Raw genomic sequence first — 27,464 nt, forward strand, 5'->3', positions numbered from 1 at the left:
CCGCGGGCCAGACCTTGAGTCTGACATATGTGCTCTAGACAATAAGGAAAGCTGGGAGATGTCTCAGCTGTTAGATTAAGATGTAAAAAAGACAAACACACAGCGATGGCACAGGTTTTGGTTCTACAAATGAACACTAGGGGTGCAAAAAGCACCTAGTCTCCCTTTAAGCTAGATAGTAAGTTTGTCCGCTTCTTTATTTGCATACCTTCCTGACATAAATAGCATTTTGACTCCAGCTCCACCAGAAAAATATTTTTACATATTCAAACCAAACTGATTTAAAAGCTGTAGAGAGTTCTGGACAATGTCACAATTTTATTTATAATTGTTTTATATTGATGTACAGCATTTTTAATGTTAGCATATTGGCACATGAAAAGTATCAATATGAATAAATCGTATGGCGGTAGCTCTCCTGTACTTTCATCGTGTAAAAGTGGCTGACGGGCCAAAAAAGGTTGGAGACACCTGCCTGAATGTAACAGCTGAAAGGTCTCCTCAGCCTTCATTAGTGTCTACAGGAGTGGTTCATCACTAGATTAAACAAGTCAGCTGTGTTCATGACCTAAAACATGCAGTAAACATGTCAGATGCAGACTCCAGCAATAACATGTCAGGTAGCCACTTTAGTTAAAGTCAAGTTAAAGTCCATTAGTCATCATCACACACCAGTGAAATTCATCTCTGCATTTGACTCATCCCCGTGGGGTACGGCAAGCTGCAGCAGTGGCTGCGCTTGGAAACTATTTGGTGGTTTAACCTCCAATCCAACCCCATAAAGCTGAGTGTCAAGCAGGGATTTTACATTTCCTATTTTCCAAATTACAGGGTGTTTCTCAAAGTCAAGGCGCCTGGCCTTGCGAGGCAATGTCTTGCGAGGCCAGGCGCCTTGCTTATGAGGAAACTGTCCTTTCTTGGTCAAAGAAAACGGTTAAATGGAACAGACTTGCATCATGTGGTAGTGGCTTCCACCGTGATCACGTAACGTCAAGTGGCACGGGAGATAATGTTATATTTCATACGTATTAGTTTCAATATAAATATAAAACAAGCCTTTTACTTTTTAAATTGTGTATATGTTTATTAAATTAAAAATATAAGTGAGTTACTACCCGCTAGCCACCGAAGCTGCAACTACTAAGCAACTAACCAACAATAAATAACTTCTTCGGATCTAAAAAAAAAAGCATTTTAAATGAGTTGTTTTAATTTTAAACTTGAAAATTGTCCCCGAAGTAGCTGCCAGCTTCTGATCCGCTGTCCTTTTGAAAACACCATGGTGTACTCTGGGTAATATTTGACCAAGGCTAGGCTACAAGACACCTCCCGTGTATCCTCGCTCAGCTAACTAAATGGCTAACAAACGGAGAACACACGCCTCGGTAGAACACGAACATGAACACTGGAACACGTCTTGGCAGTTTCCGATGACGAATCTCCTAGGCAACCGGGGCGGGGCCAAAACATCAAGGCATGGTTCCTTGGCATTGAGAAACACCCACAGTCTTTGGTATGACCCGGCCAGGATTTGAACCCTGATCTCCTAGTCTCAGGGCAAACACTTTACCAATAGGCCACTGAGAAGGTGGAATCTAACCGTTTCTAGTAAATAATATGACCAAGATCTTAAGAGCAATCAAAGGCTGTCCAGGGAAAGGCTGTAGCATGTCGGCAAACCTAAACAGGGATTCAGAGTGCTGGGTGAAGCACAACAGGATGTTAGGTCTGCATCCTATTTGAATCCTTATTTGTCTCTGAGCTCCTCAGAAAACTCCTGATGATGACTCGTGTTTTAGCAGCATGAGATAAATGTTTTTTTCTGAGGCTGCACTATGATGAACGAACATGTTGCAGTTAAATGCTAACCAGGTATAGCTCATCTGTCCTAAGGTGAAAACATTGATTGCCGTAAAGTGTTACTGCTTGTTGTGAGATTTATATTATTAGAATCCTAACAACACACCCTACAGTACAATATTATAAAAGTTAGAATTCTCTATGTCTGTGTAAAGTTAGTAAATAATCACATTTAATGTGAATATGCATACAGGAGTAGGGGCCCTGGCTTGTCTTGGGCACTGACAAAGAGTAAAAAAGTTTAGGAACCAAATGCACTACTGTACAAAAGAATTGGAACACCCTCCTACCTCTCAGCATCAACATGTAAAATATAAGGGTTGGACCTAAATTTATTATAATCTAAATTCATGGTCACATCTTGTTTTATACTTTGTGTCATGAGCATGAGCCACACAAAAAATAACTATTTTGAATCCAGATTTATTGTACATCGACAATCAGCATGACTCTTAACTGCAGGCCTCCAGCCGATTCCTCACAAATACTCATTAGTTATGCTAAAGCGTCCCTGGCCAGACACCCCAACCTTTTAACCCCATTTCTCAAGTTCTAATCAGCCAGTGTCATAACTATAATTGCACTGTCAGGCTGTTGACTTTGTTGAAGTCTTGCGTCACCTCCTCACCCCAACTGATTTGAGCAAGATACTGAAAATTTACCCCTAAAATGTAAAAATAAAAAATATCACAGTTATGGAATCTAAAAGGGCAATGCATTGTGTGACATTTGTAATTGTAGGTTTCCAATAAACACTAATTACTGTCGGCTGTGTGATTTCATAAAGGTGTGTATCATTGTAAATCAGACTGGAACAAAAATCTGGAGATGAAACAGGCAACGAGATAAAACTCTCCTCAGAGTGTGTCACACAAAGATTCGTCAAATTTCCCCTCAGCTCAATCAGCTTATCTCTTTTATTAACTTGGGGCTCAAATAGTTTCTCCAGCACTGAACAAAGCTTATCTGTTGTTTCCAGATTAGCAGCTGTGTTCCCATCAGAATTCCTACATTCCTCAAGTCAAAATCTGTCCTTTAACTGCATCAAACACCATCATGGTGTCTCACAATGTCTCCTTTGAACCAAGACCAGTTTCACTGGCCAGGTCTTGTTGCAAAGCTTTATATAAGAAAACGTTCTTTAATGGCGTTAATTAGTAAGATTCAACTGAAATTGTTTTCACAAAACAATGCCGTCAATTTGGGAGCCCTGGGTTGTTTATGAGTGGTAAGACCGTGGCGGCAATGTGGCGCAATCAGGTCCTTTCTACAAAAGATTAGGCAATGGTGGTATATAGGGGTTATGAAGGTGGTCTCTAAGCTGCCGCAGACTTTCGTTTATCTTGGACATAACTTGCTTTTTATTGCAATCGAAGCCATGCTCACAATGTTTTTTTTTAACTATTCACACCTAAAGGTGTCTGTTCCCCAGAGTCCCCATGAAGTCTCTGGTGATCTGACCACCAAATCTAACAGAGAGAAGCTCCATCTCAGCTGATTTTGTTCAAAAAGCGAAACTTACGGCCCGTTTTTACTTTCATTTTCAATATATTTGCCGGCCACAGCAGTAACTCCTCACATCATCATCACCTCCCTCTGTTGCGCCAAGACGCAATCGCCATTTATGGTACAGACAATTACCACAATATTAATACCAAGTGAGGCGGAATGAATGCCACAAGTTTTACACATCGCCATGCCGCGTTTATAAGACACACTGTTGTGGTAATATTATGTTGATTTGCCAGCATGGTGTGTCTTGTAAAAATGGCTTAAGAATTACATCCTGTGGTCAAATTAAGTTACTGCAGCCCACTTTTCTAAGAAAAAGTTACTTTCTCACTTTCATTCCATGAGTTTCATAGCAGCTGCCAGTTACAGATCAGCACCAGAAGATTTTAGATGATAAGAAAAGACAAGTTATACACAGTAAGTTGACAAATAGCTAAATACATTGGTCTATTGGGTATGAGGGCTCTTGTGTGTTGATGAAAAGTAGGGAGCACTTACAACACTTATTATGGTAATATTTCTCAAACATTAGAGGAAGTGTAGTTGTTTTCCATCTTGCTGTTAGCTTGCCATTATACTGTGCTTCTCAAGCTACGTTCACACTGCAGGAAAAAACACGATCAAATCTGAATTTTTTTCCCCCACATGCGACCCATGTCTGAACAGCACAGATATGACTTTTTCCTAACCTGATCCAGGTCACTTTCATGTGTGGTACTGATTCCGATACATATCTGATGTTTTTGTTGCAAACGAAGCCGTGCTCATTACATTATTTTCACAAATCACTCCCTAAAGGCATCTTCTTACACAGTGCCTGAGCAGACTCTGGTGATTTGACCAGCTCTAAAGTCGAGAAGCTCCCAGAGCTCAGCATTGCTTCAGTTTATCATCTCAGCTGGTTCTGTATACGAAAGCGAAACTTACGGCTTATGCTTACTTTCGTTTTCAATATAGTTGCAGGCTGGAGCTCGGCAGTAACTCTCCACGTGATCATGACACTTCTCTCTGTTGCACAAAGGCGTAATATGCATTCACATGTCTGGCTTTGTGGTAATATTACTATCAAGCGTGGCGGAATGAATGCCAACAAATTCCCACAATGCCATGCCGCCACGGCATGTTCATAAGACACATCAAGGGGTAGTAATACACTGATTTGCTAGCATGGTGTGTCTTCTAAAAGGGCATACTTCGCCATGGAATTCTTACATGTTGCTCCTTTAAGTTAAGGGCACTTCCTGCAACATTCTTTATGGATATTCCAGATTATTCCTTATTCCGTTGGTGGCTACAAAGTAGCTTGGATAGAAACGTATGTGTACATCCATTTGAGATATTTAAAATAAGAATGAATTAGGTGAGCGTGTTTATACATGCTAACTATGGATGTTAGATACAGATGTTTCAAGGCAGGAGGCAGACTGTAAGAGCAGCTCTTTTGTCTGCTGGGATGAGTGAATTCCCTGCAAGATGACTGCAACAGATAGTAAAACACTGGAGGGTAATACAGATATGCACTGCTTGTTTCTCCTCCCCACTTCACACTCACTTGCTGTAAAAACACACAAAAAACTACGCCAAGGGGACTGTGTTCGTCAGCAGAAACTAATGCCGAGTTTAAGGATAAGAGGAATAATCTGTGAGGGAAGGACTCAAACAGGGAGTTTGGGATTATTGCAAACAAAAAATTTGTTGTGATGTAACTTAATGACTGATTTAATCAGTGGTCATTTTGGGGGGTTTTATATATTGAAATCTAAATTGGGTGAATACAGATGGTAGTTCGAGTAAGGGCGACCTTTAACAGCAAATTTTTATGAATAGCTTGATTAAAATTGTAAACATTAAGTTTGACTAAATTCAACATTTTAAAATGAAGTCAAAACCTGCAGAAACCCAACACATAAAATATGTATTTTAAACATATTAATGGCCCTTTAATGGGGAAATAATCACAAACGAGTTGCCTTTAAGTCTAAGCTTTTCAACGCTGCCTATAGTTTACAGCTTTACCTAAAAATTTACATAAAGTTAATTAAAAACCAGTAAGATCAGAAGAATCTCTTAATTCCACCACTGACTAGGCTTGACTGGAACCAGCTGTTATCAAAATATTAAGAAAACTTTATAATATCTGCCTCTATTATACAATATGAATCATTCCTTTTAAACACACCAGAAAAATGGCCAAGGATGTTAATCAATGTGCCTATTTTTGGTCCATGCGTAGAAGTTACATAAATGTTCTGTGAACTCACCATCACCTATAAATGATTAACAGATTTTCCATTTGAAAGATTTTATTTCAAGAACCCTAAGGCTCATGTTTTCTTGATTTGTTATTACATTTTTTTAGATAAATTGAAATTGCCCAAAGTCCATATCAACACGTCAGAGCTGCACAAACTAATCTGGGATTACACAAAACTGAGGCAGCCTTAAATCTACAGAATAACTTGAGCCAAAACGTTCGGAAATAAACTTGATGTTTATACCAGGATATGTGTTCTCAAAATAATTAGATTTCAGACCATTCTTGTTAAGTAGGCTGAGTAGTTAAGCTTTTCATGCTATTATTTTCAACACTTGCACTCAAACAACATGCTGTCCTCTGAGTCGTTTCCTGAAATAAACCCAGAGAACCAGCAGAGATCTCGTGATGCTGACAGGCAGATGTGTCATTGTTTGTGGCTGCCATCACAAGACAAACTCACCACTACTGCGACTCTTTCTGTTGGCTTTCCCCCCCGTCAGCAGCATCTTCAAGCTGTTTCTAAACATGACTGCAGCAGATGCCAACTACAGAAAAATCTGGCAGAAAAAGGAAAGAAAACACATATTAATCTTCTGGAGGGAACTATTAGTACGATCAGCCGTCTGCCAGGAGATCCGACTGACTGTGTTCACAACAGGATTCATTAGTTAGCCGCATTTATCAGAGATATCAGGGAGCACTGCAAAGCTTAGCTCTGGAGATGGGAGCGAAAAACAGAAGCTTCAAAAGGAGTTAATGGGCACTATGCTTCAGAAAAGTGAAGTGGGGAAAATCCCATTCATGAACGCTTAATCGTATCTCTTGTCATCAAAGTGTGAGATCAAATGCCTCCGTGTAATTAGAGAAGAATGGAAGGAAGTACAAGTGGTTTTACAACCAGTCTTGGGGAAAGAAGCTATTATATAGAAGCTCTTTATTTTATAAACACAATACTCAAAAGATTGGTAGGTAGAGTTGGGGACAGAGGCATAAAAATTCTTGTTTATTTCCACTAAACTGCCTGAAGGGGAAGGGGGGAAGAGTAAATAATAGAGGTGAAGGTGAAAATAGCTATATTTTAATGCACACAACAACAAAAAGGGTTACAACATTTATATTTTAGAAATTTGGGTTAATATTTGTATATAATAATTTGTAATAATTTGGGTCGACTGGAACATTAAACAGATAAACAAAAGTAAATAAAAACACTCTAGGCTAATTTGTTAAAAGAAAGTTGAAGGATGGATGATAAATTCCTGCTGAAGAAATCCCCACAAAGTATCACTGATGTGTCAGCGCAGCTGACACCTCAGTCAGGAAAGTAGTTGGTGGTCCTAAAAATCCCCAAATTATGGCTTTCATTTAATTAGCATACTTTGTCATGTGTATGCATTTGGAATGGGAGCTGTTGGAGAGAAGAATAACACTGAGAGATGGAGAAAAAGCAAACATTAAACAGCATAAACATGCTTAGAACAATACTTCTTAGTAGATTTATTTATTTATTCCCATTTTTATTCAACAACTGTAGTCCTGGGACCAGCGAATAAATCCATATACGCCCTTTGGCAGAGTAACCTCAGGGTTTTTGTTCCTTTAGTTTAAGCCGTTGTTACAAAAGAGCGCCGTCAATTTGCTGCAACGCTGTGGCGGCATGGGGACCCTTAAGTTGTTTATAAGTGGTCAGACCAAGGCGGGAAAGTAGTGCAATCATGTCCTTTTGATAAAAGATTAGGAAATGGCAGCATAAAGGGGGTGTGAGGGTGATCTCTGTGCTGCCGCGTACTTCGTTAATCTTGGACATAACTTGCTTTTTATTGCGATTGAGCTGGGCTCATAAGGTTTTTTTTTTTTAACAAGCCACTCCTAAAGGTGTCTGTCACCATCAGTCCCTGAGCAGTCTTTGATGATCTGAGCTCCAGCTCTAACAGAGAGACGCTCATGGAGCGCTACGGTGTTCCAGTTTGCCGTCTCTGTGGATTTTGTTCAAAAAGCAAAACTTATTGTCAGTGTTTATTTTCATTTTCAATATATTTGCCGGCCGAAGCTCGGCATTAACTCCCCATGTTATCATGACACCTCCCTCTGTTGCATCAGATATAAGACAGACCATTACCGCAATATTAATACCAAGCGAGGCAGAATGGATGCTGTACAATTCGTGCAATGCCATGCCGGTATGGTGTGTTTATGGAACACACCGCTGGTGTAATTTTACGCCGATTTGCCGGCATGGTCTGTCTTGTAAAAAGGGCTTTAGTTATTCAGTCACAAAGAGGCACAAACACAGTGAACAAGGTGTAGTCTGGGGTGAGGTCATCCACCCGAGGGGTTAATGCCTCCTGTTCTGACTGCAGCACAGGGACTGGGCTAACTTTGAGTGCTTTGGGATGGGAACAGCAGAACTTACTGCATGTTGAGAACTAAACAAACTTCGCTAGATTGGCAACAAAGTGAAGGATATCGTGCCGGGACAGAGAAGGGGACCACAAACTAGGAGACAAAAGGTGATTTGTGATTTTATATCAGGGAGGAACTTAAAGTCCAGAAATGATGCTGTATAATTTATGGAGAAAATCTGCATGTAAACAAAAACAGGTAATTTGTTGTTTTGTCAAAATACAAACTGTTGAGCCATTATTAGCAACAGTCATTAGTGTTGCACAACATTATTGTTGAAGTAATATCACGATATCAGTTGATTTGTGTTCACATTTTCCTCTTTCCACGAAGCTTAAGACCCACTCTATTCTCACCACTATCACCAGATACCTAGGACAGATCCAGCATTTCCTTGGCATAGACATAGAACACAGAGATGTTACAAACGCAGGACATAGGAAAGATACTGGAGAGGTTTGACATGAGAGACTGTAAACCAAAGAGCACTCCATGTGAACAGGGGGCAGAGATGGATGATAACACCACCAAACTGCAGGACATCAGGAAGTACAGAGAAGCAGTGGGAAGTCTGATATAATTATCCATTTGTAAAAGACGAGACATAACATATGTAGTGAGCAGGCTTTCAAGGCATTTCTCAGAACCCTTGGAGCAACATTGGACTGCGGTCAAGCATGTCATCAGACATCTAAAATGCACTATAAACAAAGCACTAGTTTACCAGAAAAGTGGGGGGAAACGACTAGGGCTACGTGCATATAGTGATGCGGATTGGGCATCCGAAGTTAAAGACCGCTGGAGTACTACAGGATATTGCATTAGTTTAACAGAAACTGGACCAGTAATATCCTGAAAGTGTAAGAGACAACCAACTGTAGCACCATCTATGTGTGAAGCAGAGTATATGGCGCTAGCAGCAACTGTACAAGAATGTTTATACTTCAGACAACTCCTTGAACACGTGGACAAGTATGTATACATTTCTCTTGTAATATATGAGGACAATCAAGGGACTACGGCTCTAGCAAAGAATCCTGTGCAAAGACAGAGATGCAAACACGTTGATATCAAATATCACTTTATAAGACAAACTCTACAAGATGGAAAGGTTGACATGATCTATTGCCCTACAGAAGATATGATCGCTGAGATCATGACCAAACCAGTTACAGCAGCAAAGCTAACTAAGTTTATAAAATAAAAATAAAATGTAATTTATGTAAGTGTAGTTGTTTTAATATCGACTTTTGATTTGAAAGGTTACAAAGATGCAAGTCTCTGAACCAATAGGAGTAAAAAACAACTTATGAACTGTGACACTATTTTTATGTAAAACTGCTGGGTCTTATAATTTTCCCCTTTTCAGTAGCATCCCCCTCACTCCAATCATCCCCTCCCCCACTCCCAATTTGACCCATATTTCTGATGTTAGCTCTTGAAAAAGCAGCAGATGTTCTCCATTAGATGGATGTGACTCAGCAAAGCCCCACAGACGAACCCCTGCTGTGAACCCAAACAAAAACAAAACCACATTAAAACTGGGGGACAGAAAAAGCTAAGCAACAAGCCCTTCTTCTTCCTCTCCTCCCAACAGTTATATCCTACAGACCCTGAAACGGCTGTAAAAGCCCCCTGGATAATAATAATAATACCCGCAGAGTGAGGGACACTGAAGAAATGACAATAACAGTGAAGCAACACATGATATCACTGTTACTGGTCCAGTAAATCTCAGCTATAAAATAACTAACCTTGGCTTTGTTGACTGATAAAATTATCACACTGCTTTGGTGCATTTTTGCTCAGATTGCTGCTTTGGCCAGGCTAGGATGCCTGAATAGTGATGAAGTTTAGACTCCCACAAAATGAGGCTAAACTGGTGAAAAATCAGGAGAAATTTGTTTGGTTACACATGGCAAGCTGACTTCTAAAACCAGTATCTCACTGGGCTGTGACAGCTTGTGAAAAATTGTGAACGGCATTTACGAGGGATTTTCCAAAATGTCCTGAAACACTCAGCGTTTTCCTATTTATTCCCATGATTCACAGGTTCTTACTCTTGATTTTGTGGAATTTGGAACACATTCCAAAAATTTTCACCATAAATTTTCTCCCCAAAATTTCTCTTGGGCCTATCACAAACTCTTCTCAAATGTATTTTCTATGAGCCAGAAAGAGTAAGAAAAAGAAGCCAATAGGGCTAGCGATATCTCAATATTTCTTAAATATCAATTTGACTCAGTAACATTTATATCGATATAACTATACAACCATTGTATTTCTAGGGTTAGCATGTGCACCTAGCACTAGCCTCTAGCTTGCTCCATCTATAAACCTGTAGGTTAATATTCTACGCTAAACTTAGCATTTTGTTTTGTGGTTTTTAATTATCTGGAGATGTTCGTTTGTGTTTTAGTGGGCCTTTTCACCATGGCTGCCAACAAAGCTCTGTTTATCCTGATTGTGTGAAGAGACTGGCCAACCCCTCTCCCAAGTAATCAAGGTGTAAGTACGGAGAGCTGCAGTGGCCAAAATACCTAACTGGAATGAACACTGTGGGTGTTTCTCAATGTCAAGGAACCTTGCCTTGATGTCTTGGTCCCGCCCCAGTTGCCTAAGAGATACGTCATCAGGAACCACCAAGGCATGTTCCAATGTTCATGTTCTACCAAGGCATCTGTTCTCTATTTAACCGTTTAACTAGCAGAGCCAGGATACACAAGGGGCGCCTTGTAGCCTAGCCATGGTCAAAAATTTCCCAGAATGCACCAAGGTATTTTCAAAAGGAATGGTCGGATCAAGAGCCAGCAGCTACTTTGGGGCAAATTTCCTGTTTAAATGTAAGTCAAGTAATTGAAGCAATCAGGCTGATTTCTAAAATGTTTTCTTTTATATCCAAAGCAGATATCTATGGTTGGTTAGATGCTTAGTAGTTGCAGCTTCGGTGGCTAGCAGGTAGTAACTCACTTATATATTTAAATTTACCAATATATACACAATTTAAAAAGTAAAAGGCTCGTTATATATCTATATTAAAACTTATATGTATAAAAAACGCATTACCTCACGTGTAACGTGACATGACTGCTGCGATCACGTGATGCAAGTCTGTTCCATTTAACCATTTTCTTTGACCAAGGAAGGACAGTGTCCTCGTAAGCAAGGCGCCTGGCCTCGCAAGGCGATGTCTTGTGAGAACAGGCGCCTTGACATTGAGAAACACCCTGTGAGATTCCAGCAACGTTTACCTTATTAACTTTGATGACTCCGTGAAGAATGACTCACTTGAGTGTAATCCTCTGGTAGAGGATGCAATGTCATCATGAATTTAGCTTAACATGATGGATCTTTTTTCTCTGGACAGGAAATAATTGCTGGTAATATTGTGAATGATCAGTAATGAGCCACCTTTAGATAGAATTTAAATTATTTTACATTTGTTTAATAAACAAAGGTGCCTGTGGGACATTTGAGACATGTATGTCTAGCTCTTAAACTATATCATATTTTTAGTATCTGCCTCAAAAGATGATCCCAACTGTGTTTGATTCGTTTTTGGGAAGCATACAACACAAGTGCATTAATGATTGTATGGGAACACATCTACGTAACTTAAGTGTGTAACAGACACCACAAGACAATGAAGACACCACTGAAGTCGACAAAACAAAGGCTTTGGAGCGACATGCAGTGCTCAGCATAAATGAAAACACCCCCTTTAAAAAGTATGAATTAATCAGTGGCTCTGAACAAAAAAACATCTTCCATGGACTGCCTTTACATCTCTGTAAGATGGTTGCACCTCCATCTTTCCTAAATGTTTGGATCACTTTTGCTACAGTATTCTGACTGATGTGTAAAGCTTTGCTGATTTTGTAGCGCTCACCTTTTTTGTGTAAAGAAATTATTTCCTTTCTCAGATTTTGTGACATTTCTCTTCTACATGGAGCCACAGTTGACAGCATGAAATGGGAAGGGCTTTTCTTTGTTAAGTAATGCCTAACCTACAGTCTGCTTGGATCACAATATTATGTTCTCACAGCAAACCGTGGTGCCTCACTGAAACTCAGAGCAACTAAATCTATCACAAAGGAAACACTGAAGAGAAATCATGTAAGAATAAGAAATAAATAACCAAACTCCTCAGTGCCCCTACAGAATGAACATCTACAAATTGTTGTATAAATTATTCCCATATAACTGCATTCTGTTTTAAACACAGGAGTGTAAACTGTACAACTTTACAAAGATTTTGGGTGAGCTAGACTCCCTCATCTGTGGGAAAGACTTGTAAAAACTTTATTACAACCATTAAAGCTACTTTATGATACAGTACAGTGACACAGAAGCATCCACCAGGGGGACAAATGAAAAGCAATACTCACATCAAAAGCACAAGTATGAGTTTAAGAGGACTGAGGAACACTACCAATTTAGTATAGGCTTCCACCAATAATAATCTTAAGTTTTCAAAGACATGAAGTCATTTTTACTCAGCTGCTATAGCATAACAATACATATTGTAAATTAACTGCACATTTACAACCTGCAAAGGATGAAGGATGCTATATCCATTCATCCATCCTTCCGTCTACTACCACTTAACTAAGGTTAGGTCATGGAGGTCAAGACTGAAGTCCAGACATTCCTCTCCCTAGGGGTATGGGGAGTTCTAAGTTAACACACATCTCTTTTAACAACGTAGTTTTTGCATCTTTACTGTTCCCCCGCTATAGCCCTCCCCTCTGCACAGCGGCCGCAAACTCACTGATGCACCTGCGCCCTCTCAGTTCCTGCTGCTCTAAACATTGAAAGAATATTTTCATTTTCTGTTCCTCACTTCGAATTACCTTCAATGGTGTCTGTTTGTTGCAACCACCAGGTAGAAACACGAATTTGTTTTCATTTGACTATTTTTCTGTCCTGTCTTTGTTATTATCTTCCTGCATCTCCTCTCAATCCTAAAGAAAAACTGCAACCTGGCTTCATATATTTTCACCTCATGAGTTACCTTTGAACTGCAGTTCAAAAAGATCTACCGACCACAAATATGGCGGAGTGTACCCCGCGAGCCGACCGCACCGGTGCGGTGAAGTCACCAGAGGATGAAACAGGTGATGCACTCCGCTCCGCAGCAGCAAAACGTGTCAGGCACAAAAAACAACAGTAAGCATAGAAGGATATGAGCCGACATAACAATTGCATGTTAAGTTTGTTTTTGAGGTGGCGACGCTTTGAGAATGTTACTGTGGCCGTGCTCAGGACACATCTGTCTGGAGCGCATCAACGACCGGAGCTATGCACCTCTCAGCTCAACATAATTCCTGGAGAGTCCACATAAATAATGTAATATAAGTAGAACCAGGATTTTTTCAGGCTCCCCCTGGGTGTGGAAGATGAGGGCTTCCAGGAGCTCCCTTTAGTTCATCTGTAATTCAAATCCTGCTTATAGCACATGTTGCTCGCATGAGTTGCTGGAATCTAGCAGACAGTTGCCGGAATGGTCTTTTCAAAATAAGATAGTTCCCGGATCTTGTTCCGGCAAGATCCGGCTCAAATTAAGCCCTGATTATGGGTGATCAAAACACCAATAAAATTAGCCTCATGTTGAGGAAAAGACTTACGCCCAACCTGGGGGAAGTATTCCACAATTTTGGGATCAAGAACCGTGACCTCGGACTTACAAGTGCTACAGCAGATTGTACAGTAGTTAGGGCTGAAACGATTCGAGTACCTCGAATAATTCGAGTACAAAAAAGCCTCAAGTCTGATTCTCTGTCTCGAGGCTTCGCTTAATTCATGTTTAATTAATTCATGGCTTTGCATTCGCCCGGGGTCACGTTTCACCCGGACCAAAATAAGTGACGTACATACACACTGCACTGAATGCACATGCGAGTAGCTAATGTAACTTCACTTTCTCTTAAGCCAACGTGGACCCCGGTGGAGTGCGAAAAAGACAGAAAATGTCAAAGGTGTGGGACCATTTTTCACTTTGTAAGGTGGAAAACGTAGTCCAGTGTAAATACTGTAAAATGGAATTTGCCTACCACAACACCACATCCTCGATGCTGCAGCATCTGACCAGGATACATCCACATGTCAATGTCACTTCTGCAAGCGGACTCGGAGGTCCGCTATATATTCTGCCATAGGCGGAGATCCCAGGGGAGACGGGGGGGGGGGGATGTCTCACACAAAGTTGTCCCCCCCACAAAAATTTTTGTAAACACATAAAAGCTATCAGTAAACCTGTATTGTCTTATAAAACCACAACGTAAAAGTTAGTCTGCAGATACAAAACAATGTGTTTTTAAGTGTTGAGAAATTATAGTCCCCCCCCCAATCCCTCAAGTTGGTACGGTCGGTCGACACATGCTGTTTCCAACGGGCAGGGCTGCCGACTCTGCCCCGCTCACAGCTTCACAGCAGCCCGCAGGCTCACGGGAGGCGGGAGTCAAAAAGCCAGCAGTTTCCAGCAGTAAGTCATTTATCACACGCTTGTTCTACAAACTTAAATATGTATGTCAAATACATGGTCATAAATGTCAAACATAGACACCGATTATCTTTAGATTTTGATCACCGGTTGGAGATCCCTTTATGACAGACCACCACCACCACAGTAAAAAAAAAAGTTGTCACTTCATGTTCTCTGGTCATTCCAGGATTACCGTAAATCCTCTAATACAGGCCCGGGCCTGTATTTGACTCAAGCTCATCAAGCTCCAGGCCTTTATTGGAAGGAGGGCCAGTATTAGAGGCAGGCCTCTATTTCCATTTGAGCAAAATGAACTAATGGTTCGCTGGAGTTTTTGACAATTAAAATTGCGCCCACATTTTTAAAGTTAAACACATTTCTTTTAACAACGGTAGTTTCTGCTTCAGCCATCTCCCCCCTCCCCCTGCGCAGCGGCCACAAACTCACTGATGCGCCTGCAGCCTCTCAGAGTTCCTGCTGCTATAAACATTAAAATAATTATTTCATTTTCTGTTCCTCACTTCTGATTACCTTCAATGGTGTCTGTTTGTTGCAACCACTACAAAAACTAACTTGTTTTTATTTGACTATTTTTCTGTCCTGTCTGTTTATTATTTTCCTGCATCTCCTCTAAATCCTAGAGAAACTGCTACCTGGGTTCATATTCACCTTATGAGTTACCTTTGAACTGCAGTTCTAAAAGATCTACCGACCGCAAAAACAGCGGAGTGCTGCCGCATCAGTGATCAGTGCGTCGGAGGACAAGGTGTGCCCCGCTCCAGCAGCGAAACACATCAGGCGCAAATAACACTCTGGGGAGCAGTAGCAGGGGTTGTATGAACTAGTCGACTTCACTATAGTGACTTTTTATGCCTGTCGTCGACTAGTCGCTGTCACGTGATAATGACCGGCAAGGTGCAGCCCTCGGAAAAGACAGCAGCCTGCTGTCAGCAGGTGACAAGCTCCTGCGCTCGGGGGGGCAACGCGCTGTGCCAGTGCGTCGGTACTGACACGCGCTCGTTCATGTCGGTTCATTTCCTTTGATGTTTTCGGTCTTTTATTTGCGCCTGATGTGTTTCGCTGCTGTGGAGCGGGGCGCATCACCTTGTCCTCCGACGCACTGATCACTGATGCGGCCGCCAAGCAGGGAGCACTCCGCTGTTTTTGCAGTCGGATCTGCCTCCTGAGCACGGCCACAGTAACAATCAGGTGTTGCCAAATATTTAACACGCGATCGTTCATTTCCTTCAGTGCGTCGGAGGACAAGGTGATGTGCCCCGCTCCACAGTAACGAAACACGATCGCGTGTCAGTACCGACTCACTGGCACAGCGCGTCGCCCAACCCCCCCCCCCCCCCCGAGCGCAGGTACGTGTGGACACAGTTTGTTTTTAAAACGCGGTGGTGTGGATGCAAGTGTTTGGAGGGGCGGATATTCGTTTTTTTTTTAAAAAACGGCTACGTGTGGACTAGGCCTCAGTGGGAAGGAGATTTAAGAGAACAAATTTCAGATGTAATGTGGCAAAAAGTCATTCATTGGATCTACACTTCATCAATATGTCAGAGACACACCATAATTCAATCCAAGATTGTTCATAGGTTGCACTGGTCAAAAGCCAGATTATCCAAGATTAGATCAGATGTGGACCCTGCAAGTGACAGATGTAAGCAGGACTCTGCAGACCTTGTCCACATGTTTTGGACTTGCCCTAAACTGCACAATATCTGATTTTCAATTTTTGAAACCTTTTCTAAGGTGTTGAAAGTTTCAGTCGACCCATCTCCTTTTATAGCTTTATTTGGGGTCACACCACAGAACATACAGATTAATAAGAGGCAGGGTAATATGTTAGCTTTTTGTACATTTCTTGCCCAACGTCTCATCTTGACCAGGTGTCTAGTGACCAACATTGGATTAAAGAGGTTATGACATACATAAAACTTGAAAAAATCAGGTACTGTGTCCAAGGCTCAATCAATAAATTCTATGACATTTGGCAGCCCTTCCTGACTTTCTTAGAAAAAATTTAGGCAGAGAAATTGAGGCAATAAAGGTAAAATCAGGATTTCTGGTTCAGCTTAGATAGTGGCTCAAGTTTGATCCTGTTTAGATGGTTTTAGCCTAGCGGATGGGGATTGTTCAATCACCTCAGGTAGTTCAGTTTTGTTGTTCTGAGTGTGTGTGTCTTTTTGTTATTGCCGTTTTTGTTTTTCGTACTCTTGACTAGGGATGCACCGATCAGGTTTTTTGTTGCCGATCACCGATACCGTTATCAAAGAATGCTGATCACCGATACCGATCACATGGATTGGCCAGAAATTTTCTACAACATTATAATGAGTGCTACAAACTACATAATCTGGGAATAAAGGAAATGAAACCTAATCTAAAATGGTCTGTATTAAGGTTGTCACGGTGTGAAAATTTAACCTCACGGTTATTGTGACCAAAATTACCACGGTTTTCGGTATTATCGCGGTATATTTTTTTTAAACGTGCTACATTTTCACACAATTAAATAAACCCTGTATGTCAGGAAATATTGTCCTCAGTTTGTGTCTAAATTTTGCTTAAAATGTGTTATTTTGTAATTATGTTGTTTATTTGTTTACATTTTTTCCCTTTAGTCTTTAAAATACCAATATTTGCCCATAACTTCTTATTTTATGTCTGTTTGATGTCATCATTTTAAAAATATTAGTTCAGATGATACTCAGTACTCAAGTAGCCTTCTAATCAGATACTTTTTTACCCTTACTTGAGTAATAAACCCTATATCAGGAAAATATTGTCCTCGGTTTGTGTCCTTCCAGTGAGCTTTGCAGATGTGGGAAAATGTCATCAGGCAGTAATCATTGTTAAATTCATAATTATTCTCGGAGAGAGACCAACTCTTATCTGCCCCTGGGAGCCCCGTAATGCATAGCGTCATTTCAACATGGGGGTGTCCGTGACACGGTTTATATGCAGGTAGCGGCGCTGCGGCTGCTTTATATAGCGACTCGTTGCATTCTCCCTCAACCCAAATCCTCGGAGTTGTGGGTGATGGTCACGCAGATGTGTCATGAGATTTGAAGCATTGCTGCCTTTCACAGACACTTTTTCTGCACGTGCTGCAAACAGGATAGCCGTCCGTCTTCTATAAACTCCCTCGGCATTCTTCAAATATCTAAAAGATGCCCGTAATTCCGACTTTGTCTTCTTTGAGGGATAAAAAATGTCCTCCTGAGCGCTGCCGTCTCCTCCTTTGGCCATTATTTCAGCTTTAGCTTCAAGAAAGTTTTGGTTGTAAACAACAAAGCACGCATGTGCCGCCGGTCCTGCAACTTCAGCAGATGAAACGGTGGCTGGTAAGGGTCACCGCGCCTACACCGCAGCCATGGTAAACCCACCAAGATAATATAGTTTTTTAAAAAACAAGACGGTTATTATTATTGTCAACTTTTTTTTTTTTTACCAAGGTTTACCGCTACACTGGTTACCGTGACAACCCTACCTGATCGGTCTGCTTTGATCTATTTTGAAAACTCCGATCAAAACCGATAGGGGCGCTATCGGCCGATTACGATCAAATGCTGATCCATCGGTGCATCCCTACTCTTGACACATTTTTCTTTCTCTTACCTGTATTGTTGCATATACGTATGCTTGAACAATATGCAAATGGCTGGATTTTGTGTCTGTAAAATGAAAAGGGCTAATAAACAGACTTTGAACAAAAAAGAAAATCTTAAAAAGCCATGACTCACACAGTGAATACTGCCACTCTGTCCGCTCCACCTCACAGTGCAAGGAATACCAATAAAAACTGTAACAGCTGTTCACTAGCTGTCAGAGCAGACAATCAGGAGATACGATGCTGTCGGTCAGCGTTTAACAATCTAATAGAGCGAGTAGCAGAAATCAACAGATCACAGGTATTCTGAGAAACACGCATCTAAAAATGCAACCAACAAATAGTGTTTCCTTTGAGGGAGTAAGCATTCACCTCCTTCGTTCCCACTCTCTCTGACCCCGTGTACTAGCCTCTGTGAAGGGAAGCCAAGAAGCAGCATGCTCTCGCAGATCCAGTGAAGTGCGTAAGCGGATGCAGTCCATCTCAGGATCTTCCACAGATTGGACATAATGCTTCTCCTGCGTGTTAAAGCCCACTTAAAGGCACATTCACCAGCCCTGCATGAGCAGAGTTCGAACTGCTCTGCTCACCCCCAAACAGCACACTTGTTTATTGTAATGATAGATGAAACACACAGCTTGTGTGTGTGTGTGCAAGCCTGGCTCGAACAAGAGGCATAAACATGCTTTCAACTGTACCTTTCATTTCAGACATTATTCAAATAAAGCCTTGTCGTGGTATAACGTTGACAAAAAATGGTTTTGCAACTGTCGTGTTTTATAAAAATCTTTTTTAAATCAGTCACATCTACATTTTTTTAACAGAAAATAAATCCTGGAACAGGTGCAGACATCCTTGTCTGAGTCTGAGCCTGGCCTGAGATCTGCTGTGACCTTCGATTAATTACAAGCCTTTTATCAATCAATAAAGTTTCCTTTAATGGGGACAGTGATGGCAAAGGCCAGTGTCACAGGGCACCAAATCGGATTTGTCTCGTGTTACCTCTGCCTCTAAATTAAAAATCATCTAAGAGGAAACTCCACAGATGCAATGATACGATTAGAGAGAACACACATCTCCCAGAGGAAGTGCTGTTACAGTGATTACCTTTAAAACAGGTTACAGCAGATGCAATGATTAAATTGAAACTCATCGTGTGCCAAAACGGTCATGTGAATAAATAAAGAAATTCTGTGTGAATAATGACTTTATTCTCTGCAAAAAGGGGGAAATATTTCTGGTTAAAAATTAGTATTTGAGAGTCTCACATCAAAGAGATCTGAATGGAAATTATTGAGCACCTGAAGACAAATCAAGCATTAACAAGACAAATGGCCACCGTCCTAAGCAATGCAGGTTTCTTTAGGTAATTCCAGCACAATCTGTCAGTCTGACGAGGAAATACACATGTCAGGTCTGAATCAAATCAGAACTGTGCCACAGGAAAAAAAATGTATCTGCATCTCTGAAACATTCATTTTTTTTTAGTTCAAGGAGAAGCAGTAAGGTGAGGAAGGTGATGTGCAGTCGACGGACCAGATCACTAAACCAAAACGACCCTGCCACGGTGCACCTGGGAAGTCAAGACAGAAAAAGTCCACATTTAAAAATCTAATTTTGTCTGGGCCTCTTTTTTTATCTTCCCACCCCTCAGCATCAGACAGGGATAAATCATAAGTCTCCAGTTTGAGGATGGCCAGGGGAGCTGGGCTCCATAAATCACACTGATATCAATAAGGGGAAATGTCAGGGCCTGGCTCACAAGGTGAGAGTAGCAATGCAGAAACGCTTAAGGTTGCTGCTAACAAAGTCTCACTCCCGCCCAGCAACAAATTATTTACTAATCTAGATGTATGTCCTCTCACTCCACATTGTTGGGCAAGGTGATGATATCTGTTTCATACAGCACCAAACAAGTCTATGATCAGTCAGTTAGGCTGTTTTTAGGCCTCTTGTGGACAAAATCAGGAACTAAAACCCTCATGATGTTATTTAATGATCGAGTTCACTCATTTTTTTAACCACATGTGCAGTGTTCTCTAGTATAAATTAATGCCTTGTGAGTTGATCTCTGTCAGAAAAAAACCCTTGTGCTCCTGTTTCAGGAGCTAGAAGTTAGCCACAAGAGATGTGAGATGAAGATGGCAGGAATTGGAGTCTTAATTCCTGATATTTGGACATCTTGCCTCTGACTGGTTAACAACAACACAACTCTACCACTTAGGCTTGGTTTATACTTGTTGCATGAACATTCCGCGTGGAAATGAGACGTGTGTATGGAACCCACATGGAAACACAGCACAGCACAACTAGGGATGGGTACCGAATTCGGTACTTTTTAAGGTACCGACCGAATTCCATAGTACCGACCGAGCACTGATTCACGTCATTTGAAACGGTGCCTCGTTTCGGTACCCGTCCTTCATAACGAGAACTTGCCTAGACAGCTGCGCATGCGCAAGAGCGTTATGTCGTCGCTCGCTGCGAGCCAGTTGTAAACAGAACAGCATGGTAGACAGAACGCACGCTACAGCTTGGGTCCACTTCACTAAATGTGATGGGTAACTGGGTGATGATGAAACCAGCGACAACGATATAAGTGAGACATCCTCATCTTAATCTGCTCCGGTAGGTAAATAAAATGTTTAAAATAACGTTAGCTTGATATGTTAGCTTCCGTTTCGCTAATGGTGCGCTCACTTTCTCCTCGGAACTCCGAATTTCCGACTAGAAGAACATGAACGTGCTCTAAAGTTTGGCTTCACTTTACTAAATGCGACGGGTGATTGGGTGAAGATGAAAACAGTGACAACGATCTAAGTGTGAGGCATCATCGTTTTAATCTGCTCCAGCAGTTAAATAAACTGTTTAAGATAATGTTAGCTTGATATGTTAGCTTCCATTGCTACCGTTGTTATCAGCTAATGGTGCGTTCGCTTTCTCCTCGGAAATTCTAACTTCCCAGTAGGAAAAATCAAATGCAAAAAGACGGCAAAAGGAATGAAGATACACAGTAAATTTAGTTCACAGTAAAGATGTTTGCTTCAGTTTAATTATTCAGCTTATAAAACTACAAGGACGATGTTAAAATACAAACAGCTGAATGTTATTTATCATGATATTTATCAAATATTGTTATATATTGAGAAAAATATGTATTTAATTATAGATAATTAAAATAATAAACACTTAAAAGTATCGAAAATTGGTACCGTTAAGTACCGGTATCGATTCCTAGGTACCGGGAATTAGTACCGAATCGATTCAAATGTCAAAGGTACCCAGCCCTAAGCACAACCCACATGGTGTATCCTCTCATGTTTTGGTTGTGGCACATCCCTGTGGGCAAACAGAACTCCTCCTACTCAGGCCAACTGTCACATAGTTTCATTACAAAAGCCACGTCCAGTCTGAACTGGCCAGGGCTGCTTTCACCCTAACATCCATTCAAATAAAGTCACTGAAAAGCATGTGAACCTTCATTGCAATCAGAGTGAATGAGATTCATTGCAGTTTATTCTTCCTTGTTTGTTTTAAACCCAAACAATGCACTGAATTACTGTTAGCTATTCAGGCAGGTGTACAAAATGACCCTGGCAGACTAAGCTGAGGAATAAATCTAATAACGTATTCTTTCTTTTGGAGCTGCCTAGCCTCTGTTTTCTAAAGTTCTGCAGCATGTCTCCTTTGTAATCTGTTTAACGGCATACGGCGCAGTTTGCAAATGATTTATGAAAAAGTGTTTTTCCCCTGCAGACATCAAAATGACTAAAACAGCAAAGCTCTGGTTTTATGTTATGAATGTGTAACTTGAATTCTCCTTCCTCCTGATTGGCTGCTTCTGCAAAACATCAAAAATGCATTATTGTGTGAATGAGCAGCAAAGAAGCAAGTCAAAGCTTGCAAAGCCTTTCTATGGATGTAACAAAAAATAAAATATAAAAGATTTTGCTGTTGAGGATTTTCATGGACCTTTTGCAAAACAGGTAAATAAGCAGCCGTGCTTTGAGCTTTAGTAATAAATAACTGATGAAACAGCTCAATCAATCCCACAAACTGATGCTTCCTTTCCTCCAACTGCATCCCGTCTCTTTATTCAGAGAGCTACACCTGCTGGTCATTTCAAAAAGCTGCTCCAACTCTGAGATTAAATTACAAATAGCTTTATATAAACCATAAATATAGGCCTAATTTAAATAATAGTGTTTCTTTTATTTCAAACCCAAGCTTGTCTATCCTGTGAAGTACAGACATGGTTTTGCTTTGCAAATTTTTTTTCTCCTTTCAATCCCGCTCCAGCAAGGACTGAGACGGACTTAATCAGGAAAAACTGTTCCATGCATGACAGACAGCTTAAGGGGGCAAACAGAGCCATGACAACGAGGGAAGATCCTTCTTGGAAGGCTGCAAACAGCAGGTAATCAACATTGGCAGAAGTGCACATTTGCATTAAGAGTGGGGCATTTACAATCAGACGGTGCCTCTGGAATGGACTGATGTTGAAATTAAATTCTCAGAGGTCTTCCACTATCATCCTTCCTCCCTTCATTCCTCATCTGCCTGATAATCGAGGCTTACATTTACATCCGACTAAGATCTCCTTGTGGCATTTGACAGATTAGGTCAATAATGTGATAACGCACCATGACACAGCAGTATGAGGAAGCAGATAAATGAGGATTTGTGTCGAGTTCAGTGCATAATGTAGCATAGACCTAGTAAGAACTATGCTAATGCACAAGTTTTGTTTCTCAGCAGTAGATCGGAAAATAGAGTGAGGTCAGTAGGAAAGTAAAAGAAAAATCACTTCATCACACTGATGGTGCAAGGACAAATCCGCACATAAACTCAGCAGAAACACTTGATCTGATTCATAGTTTATCTGGATGATATTTAGAGCTTGGGTGACCCAAAACGTTAGTAATGGTGGCTTATGCAGCTTGTTCATGAATAATGCTGTGGTGTTATTTACTTTCTCAGCATCGCAGCGCTAACAGGACATAAAATGCAGCTCTAAAGATGGTGAGCTTCACTTATGTACTTGAAAGAAGTACATAATATTATTTAATTTTTTACAATAATATTTTTCATCATTTGTAGAGTGAAAACTGGTAAATAGAGGGCATTTAGTTCAAATTGCAATATAAGTCACACAAAGAATAAAATGTAGGGTTTTCTTTCATGAAACCTTTAAAACAATGTATTTTAAGCAGACTCTAAGCAAAATCTGGGTCAAAGCACAAAACAGCCTCAAACTCTTTAGATACCACTCTGATGGCATATGATGACCTCTTTGTTGGCAAACAATTCACAAAGACCTCACCACAAACATCCACGATCCCTAAAGGATTTAATTCCATCCCAGGACCAGACAGTCCACAATAATCCCAGATTTTCTTTCTCCACAGCCTGACTCGTTGGAGATTTTATAGGTGGCTTGAGGAGAACCTACTTAGACTTAAACAGGTGGTCATTAAGTTGCGGCTGTAAAATACAAGGATTTGTATCCCATCCCTATTAACAATCAAAATACAAAGGAAGTGGGTTATTAGATGTATTAAGGTCACTTTGTGCATTTTTATCAAATAGGCCCCTCCACTACAAGTCTGTGAGGCAAATGAGTCAAAGAAGGGCGCCTCATTCTCTCCAAGACAGAACTGAAGCGTTTCCTCCCTCTGCTGATGCTGACCAACAATACACCTGATTTCTCATAGATTTGTAACTACAGCTTGTGAACACTTAAACCTTCTCCCTAAGCACCCTCATCCTGTCTGTGAAAGGGAATTTCAGGTTTGTGCTCAACAGTGAAGCGTGTTTGATGTAAATTTCACCACTTGTAGTTTGTGAAGCTCCCAGGCTGATCACATGCACTTAAACATTTTGTGACTTAGCAAACGGCACTCCCATGTTAATCAACCGCCCTTTCAAAGGAGAACCAGCAAACAAAACAGAAGACTGGCCTACGAATTACATGGACACTCGCTGTTAGACCTATCTCTACATGTTGACAAAGTGACAGGTCTATAGACTGATTACATGAAGCCTTGATGAAGTATAAAGTATTTAAGGTTCCAATCTGCACACATAAACTGATTCATCTACTTTACAAAAGGAGAACTAAAACTAGGGGTGGGAATCGAAAACGAGTTCCTGTTCCTGTTGGTTCCCACTGTTTCAATTTCTAGGAATTGTTTGACATTTTTGCAAACGATTCCCTTATCAATTCCAGTCAGCGCAAATGATGTCACCATGCAAATTGAGTAGCTTACGCATTTATTCAGTAGGAAACATGGCGCGTAAGTGGCACAAATGCTCGAAAGTTTGGGATACTTTACGAGGAAGGGTGATAACAGGGCAACGTGCAATATTTGCTACGTAGATCTTTCATCAAAGAGATTTAATGTCAAGTTTTTTGAACTGCTTCGGAATAGTGAATGCAGCAGCAGCGGTGACGCTCGCACATCCTCTCCTGTTAACACCCGAAACACACCAGCTGCGAGAGCCGCGAAGTGGATCGCTGACGAAATTCGTGCGCTGTCCGCTCCTCTGTTCACATCAGGCGAGATTTTCAACGAGCGCTTCTGCTCATGCCTACTGATTTCCAAACCCCCTCACCCCACCCCTGTGCCCTTGCTGTGTGCGTGTGTGTTTGTGTGTGTGTAACCAGTTTGCCCCGCTTGTTGATAACAGAAACGGCGCTGATCCTGCTGCTGTGTAATTGTTTGTATTCACATTTTTTGAATCCATCTTTTGATGTAAAAACTCCATATAAAATCATGGAAATGCTGTTTCTCCGCAGGAGTGTGTGAGTGTTTGTTCATTTTCATCTCTTTAGTCTGTTGAGATACACAAAAATGGTCACATTTATCAACTGTGGTGTTTTACTTTGAAACTTTTATTTTGTTAAATTGACTGGCCTGCCTCTTTGGCTTTAGTTTGACTTTCTGCCAGAACTGACGCGGCTCACGAAAAATTGGAGCTCACACCGAAACGATCGCTGCACGGCGCGAGCCTTCGTGGTGCTTCACAGCTGATGTGACCAAAAGCGTGGGTTAACAAGGGCGCCGATTAGAAACGCTCGTCGTTCCGCGGTGCTTCGTCGCGCTTCCGCGTCTGGTGTGTTTCAGCGTTATACTGCAGTTAACTCATCAGCTAACACTGCCTATCATGTTAGCATCATTTACCTTGTATGTACAACTCCACACTTGCAGACTCCAGAAACAAAAGTCTGTCCTGTGGTGAGATTATTCCCGTCTTGCAAAAGCTACAACAAGAAGATGGCTCTGCTTCACGAGGAGCATCAAAGAGAACATTTGGAAAGATACCAGATACTATTGATTATTTATAAAAAATAAACTGAAAGTGATAATGCAGGAGACTGTGTGCAATTAATTTTTGCCACCTATTGAACTCTTCAGAAATTGATAAGGGAATTGATCAGGAATTGGTTTGACAGAATCAACAATGCCACTGGTATTGATAAAAACTCAATTCCCACCCCTAACTGATACAAAACAATCTAACAAAAGTTTCCATTGACTTTTATTTATTTGAAAATGGATATCTCAGCTGAATTTTATTTTCTAAAAAAGCTCAGTTACATGTCTCTTTGCTGGGGGCACATCGAGGTCTCACAGTAACTTAGTATCTGTAAGCAGCAGAGCCAGATAAGAAGTGTTGGACTTCTTAGCCTGGGGCTATTGTGTATGAACTGCTGAGGAGTGGTTGACAGGCTTAGTACGGTCTCTACAGAGTAGTAAAACCACGAGGGGACTCACTGGTGTCTTGCACGAATGGACAGTTTTACAACTGTCTCCATCTGATAGGAAAATCCACAGCAGAAACACTGTAGCTGCATTGGAAGAAGCTGTAACTAAAAACCAGCACAGATATTAAAGTGCCCTGATTTTTATCCGTCAAACAAGAGTTTAAAAGTGCTTGAACACCACTTTCATTACAGAGCTCAGCTGCTTTGTGTTGCCTGGATGTTTGCAGCATTGCAGCAGATTACAGCTTATCGTGGAATGAAACAGCGTAGTAAATTATAACGTCTTCAACTTGAAACTAAAGGATTTAAAGGCAAGCAGCCTTTTCAGTTTAGTAAATAACTACTAGAAAGAGCAGAGTTTAATTTTAATGCTTTATTTAAGCTAGAGTCCCACTCGGTTTTTCTTGGCTGGTGACTAGTTGGAGAAACAGATAATTGAACATGAAAAAGTGCAAATTTTTAGTTGGAATTATTGGTTGATTTTTTTTTCACATTTGGACAAAAAAAAATTTAATCAGCACACCTAAGATCATTTGTGTTTGATCCACTGTTTCTTAATTGTAGCAATGGTTCATGGCAGTAAAGTTTATTTCATTGAAAGGCCTGATTTGTCACCTTTACTACAAGAACTGGGACGTCTTTTGCTATACATCTTTGTCTCCCCTCCCCCTGCCACACCTGGTGTGGAGTGTGGTGCCTTGGTCTGCCTGAGTATTCGTGGCTCCCGGGTCAGGGGGTTTAAGATTTTTGGCGTCTGCCTGATCAATCCTGGTGGCTGTCTGGTGGGATCTGGGTCCCTGGGCTCTGCTGGGTCCCTGGAGGGGGTGGTCACCCCTGGGTCCAAGGCTCGGCCGGCTGGAGGGTGGGAGGCTGCGGGTGGGCCTGTGGGCTTGCTGCTGATATCTCCCGGGACTCTGCCGGCTGCTGGTTGTGGCCCCCCGGGGCGATCCTCTGCGCCTCTTGAGGGGGGCAGGGGCTTTTCTGGTTGCGGTCTCCTTGGAGACATTTAGCCTCTCATCCCAGAGGCTTCTTCCAGACTTTGGTTGTGGTCAGAAACAAACACACTGATTGAGCTGCAAGTCTTTTTCTTTTTTTCTCCAAAACATGTTTTTGTCTAAATGAAGGTGATGTTATTGTTCATAGAATTAAAATTCATGTTGAAGTTAAGATTATTTAATCAAGTAGCCTGTTAGCTGGCTCATGTAAAAACATGTCATGTCTTCAAAGAATCTGAATCGGGAATCGATAGGAATCGGAATCGAAACGAGGAATTGGAGTTGTTCAAAATCAAACAATGTCCAACCCTACTCAATTGTGACCAATCATTTTCAAAAGTATTATGTAAAAAATGGTTTATTAGACAAGGACCTCTTTAAGAACATCTCAGATCATCTTGAAGACTCCTTCCAGAAGTCTACTCACAATAAGAAACTGGAAGGCCTGCACAATATATCGCAAATATGTCATTATTGCGATATCAACATGTGCAATATGCATATTGCAAAGAACAGATAAATATCACAATGAATGGTCAGCTCAAATGTTTGCTACACATAATGCATTC

At 41.0% G+C, this 27,464-nt stretch overlaps 1 protein-coding gene across 8 annotated transcripts in view; it reads right to left on the minus strand.

Annotated features, from left to right (window-relative positions):
• The window catches only part of tanc2b (tetratricopeptide repeat, ankyrin repeat and coiled-coil containing 2b), a 245,556-nt gene that overhangs the window by 166,073 nt on the left and 52,019 nt on the right, over positions 1–27,464 (minus strand). For 7 of the 8 annotated variants that reach the window (XM_070545727.1, XM_070545731.1, XM_070545732.1 and 4 more), the window contains one exon: positions 6,090–6,186. The exons of the other annotated variant lie outside the window; for it this stretch is intronic. In XM_070545727.1, coding sequence (XP_070401828.1) covers positions 6,090–6,156 — 67 coding nt within the window. In that variant the 5' untranslated portion in view covers positions 6,157–6,186. The remainder of the gene's footprint in view (positions 1–6,089; positions 6,187–27,464) is intronic. 8 annotated transcript variants of the gene reach the window in all.

Source organism: Nothobranchius furzeri, chromosome 16 (genome assembly GCF_043380555.1).
Source record: "Nothobranchius furzeri strain GRZ-AD chromosome 16, NfurGRZ-RIMD1, whole genome shotgun sequence".
Lineage (NCBI taxonomy): Eukaryota > Metazoa > Chordata > Actinopteri > Cyprinodontiformes > Nothobranchiidae > Nothobranchius > Nothobranchius furzeri.